Source organism: Etheostoma cragini, chromosome 16, assembly GCF_013103735.1.
Source record: "Etheostoma cragini isolate CJK2018 chromosome 16, CSU_Ecrag_1.0, whole genome shotgun sequence".
NCBI classification, from domain to species: Eukaryota; Metazoa; Chordata; class Actinopteri; order Perciformes; family Percidae; genus Etheostoma; species Etheostoma cragini.
This window is the reverse complement of record NC_048422.1, coordinates 6,681,209-6,690,988: the sequence shown is the minus strand read 5'-3', so window position 1 is coordinate 6,690,988 and position 9,780 is coordinate 6,681,209. Positions and strand designations below refer to the sequence as shown.

The window sequence follows — 9,780 nt, the reverse complement described above, 5'->3', positions numbered from 1 at the left end:
GTAACTGAATTAGGACAATTCTGCAAAGATGAGTGGGCCAAAATTCCTCCAGGACGCTGTAAAAGCCTCATTGCACAAACGCTTGGTTGCAGTTGTTGCTGCTAAGGTTGGCCCAACCAGGTATTAGGTTTAGGGGGCAATCACTTTTTCACACAGGGCCATGATGGTTTGGATTTTTTTTCACCTTTAATAATAAACACCTTCATTTACAAATTGCATTTTGTGTTTGTGCATTTTGTGAAACACTTAAGTGTGACAAACATGCAAAGGAACAGGAAATGAGGAAGGGGGCAAACACTTTTTCACACCACTGTATGTAATGTTTTAATTTAATAAGCATAGGTCAGGTGATTTGAGCAGTCCGCATTACCCCACAAAGCAAACCTACTAAGCTGGGCAGCAATGCTTTCTCAATATATCAGGTATCAAATACATGTGTAGAGATTATTTTAGTTGGGGGTGAAAACTAGGTCTGCACGATTTGGAGAAAAGGAAAACAATTGTGATTTAACAGTATAAAGAGTTTACTTGATTATGAAATTGAAGTGGATTTTTAACTTACATACAAAAGCTAAACGAGCATAAGAAGAAATACATTCACCAAAGAAATGTGCAATACTTATTTGAATAACTTAATATTTCAGAAAATTAAATAAACATTTTAATACTTATTAAATGCATACATTTTGTATGCCCTTTTAAACGATGACATTCAAGATGGGTGTAATATAATAACTAGTATTATATTAATACTAGTTACTATAGTAGTAAAGTTATGTTAAATATTTTGTAGAACCTCTTCTTACAGTCTGCATGCTCTGAGCCCGCTTCACGTGAAGCTCTGCTACCTAAACAGACTGTTTGTCACAGGTCATCTTTGTGGGCATTTGATACGCGGAGGGCGCTTAAGGCAGATTCAACGTGGAGTCAACACAGAACCATAAATCAGGCGTAAGTCAGAGCGAGAACATCAGGCGAGTGAGTGATGTCAGAGCCTGAGTGGTGAAGAGAGGAGAGAGAGAGCACCGGGGTGAGCGGTGTCTGACTTAGCGTAGGGGCTGTTTGAGGAACAAAGCCAGAGGAAAGAGAGGCCACAAAGATGACAAAGTTAGTTACAAGAGAACAAACATCTTAAGACACGGTGGCTCATCTGTTGTAAATAGTGTTGGTAAAGCCAAGGGTGTTACAACGTGGAGGCGTGAAGTGCACACAAGAGCGTCACGCACACAGCACACCTTTAGGTTTACTCAAATCGCACAATTTTTGCGGTTACGTAATTGCAAAGAGTCACATCGCAATTACAATTAGCTTAATCGTGCAGCCCTAGTAGAAACTAGAGATGTTCTGATACCGATACAGGTCTCCTCCGATACTGCCTAAACACGCTAGTTTTGGTATCAAGAAGTCCTGGAGGTTATGCACCGATGCGATACCACGTAATAAATCCCTAAAGAAAATCTACTTTAAAAGTAATTTATATATGTTCTTTTTCTGTTATAACTGACCGTCAAAGTGCATGATAAAAGAAAGTTCTGTTGCATTCAGTGTTTGAGTTCAGTCCTGAGCCAGACCGACAACAAAAACAGAAATTATATCACATCCATACAGGGATAGCAGTATACAGTTAAAACAATAAAATCAATGACACACTGGTATCGGATGAGTACTCTAATCGTATCGGGATGCAAAGGATTGTATTGGACCATCTCTCGTATAAACCTTGGTTTGTAATCCCACATCTTAAGATACCATTCAGACTCAAGGACTGACCCGCAGTGACGTGATAGTGTTGGGATCTTTGTAGCGTCCATCCTCCTCTTTGAGATTATAACCCTCTGGCCTCTTGTCTCGTTCACTGATTTTCCACAACTTGATTGTCTTATCTGACAAAAAGCAAAAAGAACTATGTAAATAACAATAACATCATGGACAACTAAACAGTCTTAGCAGTCATAGGAGAGGTCAAACAACACAGATTTGTTGCTCATACCTTGGTTACATTTCAGAGGTTTCAAATAAAAGGGTGATTAAAAGGAACCTTTCAGAATGTGATTTTTTGTGTGGCTAAATTTGATAACTTAAGAGTTTGTAGTTTTAGTGGATTTGGCATTCTTTTCAAAACAAAGTACTTAAAACGTCTTCAAGACGCTGGGCTGTAGCCACAGACTGTATTAAGGGGTTCTATCTGCCCATAGGCAGCGGTTACACACAGAAACAGTTATCTGTAATAATTTTGTGCAGTGCTATCTGTCATTTATGAGGTCTTCATTCATGTTAAGATAATCCAATAAAAGTGAGGAGAATTAGGGATTCTGCAACACAGGAAATCATTATTGTGAAGTAGGAAAAGCCACATTTAGTTTCTCTGTTGAAGATGGCAATCATTTTACCCATTCACATTTTAAATTAAAGTCACCACAGATTATTGTTAAATATCTGGCTATGCGCTTGACTAAAAAAAAAGAAAAAAGAAAAACCACTAACTTACCGTTAGTTGACAACAAGAACTGAGCAGCATTCTTCTGGGGAAGCCAGCGAATCTTGTTGATCTTCTCTTCTATTTCCAAACTCTTCAAGTAGTCAAACTCTGGCTCATGGCTCTGGAAAGTGCTGTAAACATTGTATTCACTCCGGAACTGAGGCAGATTCTTATTCTGCCGGGAGCCGGGCAAAATATCAGATGAAGATGAAAAGAGAAGATGTTAGAGAAGGAAAAGCCAGCTATGGTCATTTTTGTTCTACATACAGTGTGATAACTTTCATTTCAAAAAGACATATCCATCTTTTAAATAAGTGAGGCTACTTTTGGACGAAAAACACAGCTTACTCCTTACATTTTTGCTTATACGAAGCCATTTTTCAAGCTTTGAAAAATTGACTTCAGGGGATGACCTTTTCTGAAATGGATAATGTGTGGGAATAAAACTTGCAGCTGTACCTCGATTTCCTGTTGGAAAATAACTACTCGTCCACCCTTGTCTCCAGTAGCTAGCAGCTCCCCTGTGTGGTTAAATTCAACTGTGGATATGATGTCCGCTGAAAAAAAAACATGAAAAGACATTTAAACACTTTCAAATGTAATAATGTTTTATTTTAAATTGGTGTACAGAAATAAAATGACTTCTGGCCAATCCTCAAAACAATGAGGAACCACTCAGTCATCCCATCTAACTCTGGATTTTTCCTTGAAACAGAGTAGATGATGAGTGTATAGGCCGGAGAGGCAGAAGGATGTCAGCGCATGTGGAGCAGACGGAAAGTGATCAGTAACCTAGTTTTTCTACACACTTCCCCCAGCAGTAGCATGTTGCTTTATAAAAAGACACACACACACACACACACACACTAGAGCAGAAGGACAATGCTACAGTAGGAGGTCTTTGTGTGCGATTTACTCCCTGAGGCCAAAAGTAGGGGGCAATATATCTAAAGACATAATGACAACTGCTCTTCCATTAGGGCAGACACCAACATCAATATTTACATCAGCTTTAAGGATTTGCTTAAGAACTCTGTACTTTTTAGGGTACCGACCAATTAGGGCTGCACAATTATTCAAATTTTAATCGCGAACACGATTTTGACTTCCCACGGTCAAATTTGCGTGATAGAGCAATTCTTTTTTTTTTAAAGCGTCACTTCATAGAACGATCCGCGTTTTTTGCAAAGCCAATCTACCGCTCCGTAAAGCCAGTCAGAGTAGTTCACTGCACCCTGTGCATCTTAGTTTCTAGATGTAGACAGTCACAGAGGACAGAGTAACGGGAGGAAAACTCAACAGATAGCAGTCGTTTATACGTTGGTCTTAAGGTTTACCAGTAAACGCAACAGTTTGTCCCGTCTGTTGTTTTTCAGACAACAGTGACCAGTGCTAGTCGGTGCTAGCAGCGTCTGTCAGCTGTTAGCACCTCTAGGACGCACCGGTGCAAATGTCCTTGCATCCGCTGCAATGCTGTTTATATGGATATGGTTTAATTTTGCGTTACATGACCCATTTTGTCTGTAAAGCCGTGCCTGTGTTGAATCTCTCCTCTCCTCTACTCTCCAATCCTGTCCTCTCGGCGCGCAGCGGCCGTCGGTCCACACTTCTGACATCTGTCCACAGTTTAATTTGTTATTAACACAGCTGTATATTGTTAAATATGAGAGGTAAACCTGTATTTGTACCACTGTTTCCGCGGGTAACTCTGCTATCGCGGCCGCCACGGCGAAGAACACGGAATAAGTTATTGAATGCAACTAACTTCAGTTGGTAGAGTAATAGCGTGTGAGACAGAGCTGCTGGACCTGGGCCAGAGATGTGACCCATTGCGAGAATATTATTGTTCATAAAAATGCAGCGCAGTAAAGATACAGACGTTTCTTCACACACGTGTGTATCCGCCATTCGACCCGTTCAATATGAGTCAGCCGTCTCTCTGTGAGTAGCGTCCATCACACCCCCTCTCGCAGTTATAAATAGCTTATGTGACGATCAAATTTGTTTTGGTTAAACTCAACAAATAATCGTGAGAAGAATCGCGATCAAAATAATCGTGCAGCCCTACGACCAATACACAATGACATCGGTACTACCGGGTAACTATCTACGTTAACTCAATACTGTGCCAAATCTTTTTAACTCAGAAGGCAGTAGCTCCGTCCCCTCCTCTGCATGGTGACAGAGAGCGCGGGACAACGTATACTGCAATGAAACATGATGGCGAGCCGAAATCAGACGCGGTGTAGTTAAACTTCCTGAGACAGACCGACCCAAGGGCATTCTCTAAGCCCTAGAGACAGACTAACAGGCTGGAAGTTGTAGGGAAGGGTCATATTCTACACCCATGGGAAGCGTTTGGGAAGAGAAAGGGAGGGGGTTTTATTTTATGTGGTGTGTAAAATGTTTTTGTTTTTTTATTTGTAGTATTTCTTTTATGGAAATGGTATCTTTTTTTCTTTTATCAATTTGGACTAGTTTGTTTTTATTTGTTTTTCACAGCCAAAGCTTTTTTTTTTATCTTTAGAGTTAAGTACAGAAAAAAGGTCCCATCAGTTATCATTGCTGGGTTTTCTATTGATTCACACATTTAGCCTGTGAAATGTATAAATGACTAATGTACTCCACAGGCATAAAAACAGATCTCAAGGGCCAGAACAATGCAACTACCTGCATTACTAACATCATGCATTACTTATATAATGTCTAATGGAAGTCACTATCTATAGGTGGATGCTGCATGGATCAAGAGCTGTGAGAGCAAATATGTAGGCATTTTTCTGTCACTTCATTGTTGGAATGTGTTAAAGGGCTGAAACATGCCAGACTGATGCAGAACATTGTGAACTGAACAACATTACAACAATACAGGTTTACAGTAGTGTTTCCCCTACCATTGTTTTGGCAACAACATCGACCTCATATATTTTATAATGTTTTAACAACTGTGTGCTACTATCCCTGTGGATGGATGAGATTTCTGTCTTTATTGTTGATCTGGTTCCGGTTAAACTCTTTATAAAACATGAACAAACCATGAACGCCACAGAACTTCCTTTTATTTTCCAGTTTGACCATCAGTTATAACATAAACTTCTTTAACGTAGATTTTAACGTAGTTTTTATTTTTAAACGTGGTATCAGATTGGTGTATAAAATCCAGTACTTTCCGATACCAGCGTTTTAGGCAGTATTGGATACTATGGCAATACTGGTATCGGAACATCTCTAATGAGTGACGTATGCGGAGCAGACTTTCCAACACTACAATTTCACTATAATCAATGACAATGGATCGTAAAGTCTCATTATTTCTTCTAAATGAAACTACCGTTATACGGGAAACGACTTAATGACTTTGAATGAGCGTATTGGCAATTTCATTTTGAGAGTTTCTGCTTTTGCTTGCCTCTGATAACAGTGCCTCTAATAAGTTTTTTACAGTGCTGCCCCGGCTCAAAAAACTGAAGAAACAACAATCCTAAAGCAAAAATCTCCCCTGTGTATCACACAATCCTACGTCGTTTGTTCACGCAGCTGTGTAGCTAGTTAAACCATACATTACGCTGCACATACACTTTGCTAACAATCCGCACACATTACGCGTTCATGTCGCAAAAGTTGCGCAACCTTGCCCCCATTTACAACGGATGCTACATAGTTGTGTGATGTTTAAAACAATGTTGTTTTATTTATTTTTCAAAAATATGTGCACTATATCCCAATTGTGCTAGTGGTGTTTGGCCACCCTTATAAATAGATGTGTTAATCAACGTTATTTATTAGACAGACAGACAGACAGAGACTGATACTAGTTGTTGGCAGAGCTTATACCTTCAGCTACGTCATCATCAATGGCTCCTTTCACCTGAGAGAAGCACCACTGCATGTCACCTCCAGGTCCTGCAGGAATTAAAAAAAAGCAATCAAATACAGTACTGGCAGGCTTCCTAGATACATTCTAATTTAAAGCCTCACAATGTTTCCCACACCTAAACTGTATTGTGCTGGGCATCAACAATGATGCACAAATAGTTAAGATGAGCAAGTTTCAAAGTTTTGGCTTGTCATGTGCCCATTCCCTTTCAAAACTTCTCCAAGTCTAGCCTCAAAATTAAATTGAAACCACACAATTCAATCCCTTTACAACTAACATCCCCAACTGTTCCACACATAATACCTGCTCAAGCCGTTATGCTATGGGCTCATTAAGAGGCCAAAGAACTACGGTTACAAAGCACAGGGCCCTTGGATGTCAAATCTTTCAACACTAATGTGTGTAACTGTAAATGCATCCACCAAATCAAAAATCTGATCCGAGCCTTACTTAGTATGGTGGTTTTCTCGCTTTGAGAGAGTTTTAGAGTTGATTGCAAAAAATGTTCATCAAGTTTTAGAGTTGATTGCAAAAAATGTTCATCAATACTAACTAACTCCAGATCATAGTAACAGAAGGTGAATAGAGCCTTGAACCATCTTAAGCTTGGGCAACTGTTGTAATGTTACCAGAAAGAGATGCTCTCACGCCAGGCTCTTATGTTAAATAAAAACAAGAAAAAAAACATGCTGACTTGTTTGATTATGACCTCCATCACTAGCCTCAACAGGTTCTGGTACAACATAGCTCATTGCACAATATAGCTAGTTAAATTCCACTTCTTTTTTTTTAATTAAACACGTGATCATTTCTGTTATTACACAATGCAAACTGGTCTGATTTGTGGATACCACGTACTAGAACAGCTCTGCAGAATAATTAAGGACATTTATGAGTCACCCTGGCTTCATCACACAGGTATTCTGAGATGAATTATGATTTAAAACCAGACATTAAAACAGCCAGGACAGGGTTGGTACTGGTAGGACAAGCACTCTCAAAGATTGCCTCCATTCCTATTATAAGAAAATGCACATAGGTGTTTAACTGTTGAAATTATCAGTCAGTTTTAACAAAAAGTATAATGTGCAACGCCTATGTCCAAACACCAGTGTCATTTCCCCGCCCAAATGGACCAAATGCACGTACTAAATATGTCAGCAGGGATCCGGTTTTGCTATAAGAATAAATAGCCATCAATCGTAATCGGCTACAATGGACTTGAGTCGCTTATCATTTTAATAGCTACTTCGTTCATTGCAATGTAAATGCTAACGTCAGGCTGTAAAAAAAAAAAAACGTGACTACCTGGGTCTTACTTGAAGAGAGACCATTTCCACTTAGCTAATGTTTAGCATATGCATGTCCTCAATACAGGTTCTCTTGACTCTTGAGTCCTTTCAGCCAGGCATTGCACAGAATATTTAACAGCTTGTTTAGTCTGCAGCAGGCCTGGATTACTAGCCTGCATGTGGGCAATGTCAAAGTTTGAGCTAACGTTAGCTAGCCTAGTTTGTCTAACCCGTCATGGCATGTCCTGGAGAAATGTGTGCACTGGAGTGGAACCGCCTGTTTTACCTCTAGCGTATTGCTTTATTTCAATATCAACAGCAGATCATATATATGACATTAGTCGTTTGAATATCTCGTGCACAAGTCTGAGAAGCAGCCGTTGCGGCTACGACAAGTTGGAAGCGTTAGGTTGGTGTGGCTGTTTGGCTAACACGGTATGCAGCGTTAGCTTGCTGGTCTCTGGTCCGTAGATAATGGTAAACAGCTATTGGTTGCTAGCTTGCTTGCTTAGCAGCAGCTGGCTAGCTTTAGCCGGCAAATGCAGGCCAGATAGATGGACGATGACACTTGAGTTTGCTGTGTAGCTAACGTTAGCACAAGCTAGCTACGTTTTGTTAGCTAGCAACCGTTAGGTAAACTGACACTAGCTAGGTTGGTTAGCGACACCCTGCAGCAGTCAAGGAAGAGAGCTTGTTGGACCGGAGTCGGCCTGTTCGTGGTGTTTATGTGTGTAACGTTAATGGTTAAACTGAATTACCTGCCATGACGAGACAGACAGTGGAGCTTGCCTCAGTCAGTCACGATCCTGGTTCCCACTCCCACGCGCTGTTTCGTGGGATCTGAACTTTTTCTTCCACTGTCTAAGCAAACCTGAATGTCACGCGCTAGCTAAATTAACAATAAGACGGGTTATTTTATTGCTATCCTCCTTTTCTTTCCCGCTCCTCTCGTCGCTGTTGTTTCACTCTCTCTGTGTGTCAGACACTCTCTCCTCTGTCTCTCTCTTGCCGCATCCCACAAGTCACTGCTTCCCCACCCCAGAGTTTTTTTTTCACACGTGAACCAAATGGTTTTTATAATGCGCGCGCACACAGAATGGCAGATGCACGGGCACGCGCGTGCACATAGCTGAATGTGGATGGAGGGATGGAGCGACTGGCCTGACTGAAGTATTAATATTTAATTACGTTAGAAAACAGCCAAGAAAAATTACAATGTAGTTCCTGTGGTCACACTGAAAGGACTAATGTGGCTTTTTGAAATATCCATTTCAATGTGACTACACCTAATCAAGCAACCATCTCCAATTCAGGGATGCTCTCCAAGGTTCTGTTCTTATTATTTATTATGAAAGCTTTCTCAAAGTGTATGAATAACCGAGCCAGTGGTTCTCAAACATTTTTATATCAAGGGCCCCTAAAATGACGCAAATTAGACCACCTGATATATCTGTATTTGTTAGCTAAAGTATGCTGCAAACTGGAAGACAAAACCTTGTCTGTGTCAACACACTTTAGTTTACCCTGATTCAGAGTACAATAATAAAAACTAACTTAAAAAGAGAATCTTCCACACATCTTAATTCTTGACTCTCCAGACATAGCTGATAAGGACATAGCTGAAAACTGGATTTACTGATTTTTGAATGTACTGGACCAGAACGGAAGCAGGAAAAGTTAGAGTTTGCAATCAGTTATTTTCATCCTTGACACACAAACATCAATCAGAATCATCATCAAGACACACAGATAAACTTCAATCTGCTCATTTCAAGAAGGATGTTGCTACACACATCTGATAAATAAGGTAGGCTATCTAATCTGTCACAAATTGGATTTTATGTAGACACTACGTGCAGTGAAAAACAAAACTGCAAAGTGCCTGTTTGTCATACAATAGCAGTATTAAAAATATAAGCCTACTCACGTTCTGAATATTTTATTTGGTGCATGACTTGCAATCCAAAATGGACCACTGCTGTGTCATTTACTGCCGGAATTGACTGACTGTCAGAATTTCCAAACAATAAATCTATCTTGTCCTCACATTTTTTCCAGTAAGTCATGTACACTGTAAAGTAACCGCAGTATGTTGGTGGACTCTGGAGGGGATTGAAGAGCCTGCGAGACGT

General features: G+C 40.1%; 1 protein-coding gene across 1 annotated transcript in view; it reads right to left on the bottom strand.

The window, feature by feature from the left end:
- The window catches only part of ppp2r2ab (protein phosphatase 2, regulatory subunit B, alpha b), a 16,125-nt gene extending 7,395 nt beyond the window's left edge, over positions 1-8,730 (bottom strand). Inside the window, exons 1-5 of the mRNA XM_034897300.1 lie at positions 8,407-8,730; positions 6,314-6,382; positions 2,939-3,036; positions 2,489-2,654; positions 1,771-1,883 (exon numbers count right to left, since the gene is read on the bottom strand). Of these exons, the coding sequence (XP_034753191.1) occupies positions 1,771-1,883; positions 2,489-2,654; positions 2,939-3,036; positions 6,314-6,382; positions 8,407-8,413 (453 nt within the window). The 5' untranslated portion in view covers positions 8,414-8,730. The remainder of the gene's footprint in view (positions 1-1,770; positions 1,884-2,488; positions 2,655-2,938; positions 3,037-6,313; positions 6,383-8,406) is intronic.
- Positions 8,731-9,780: the final 1,050 nt, after the last annotated feature.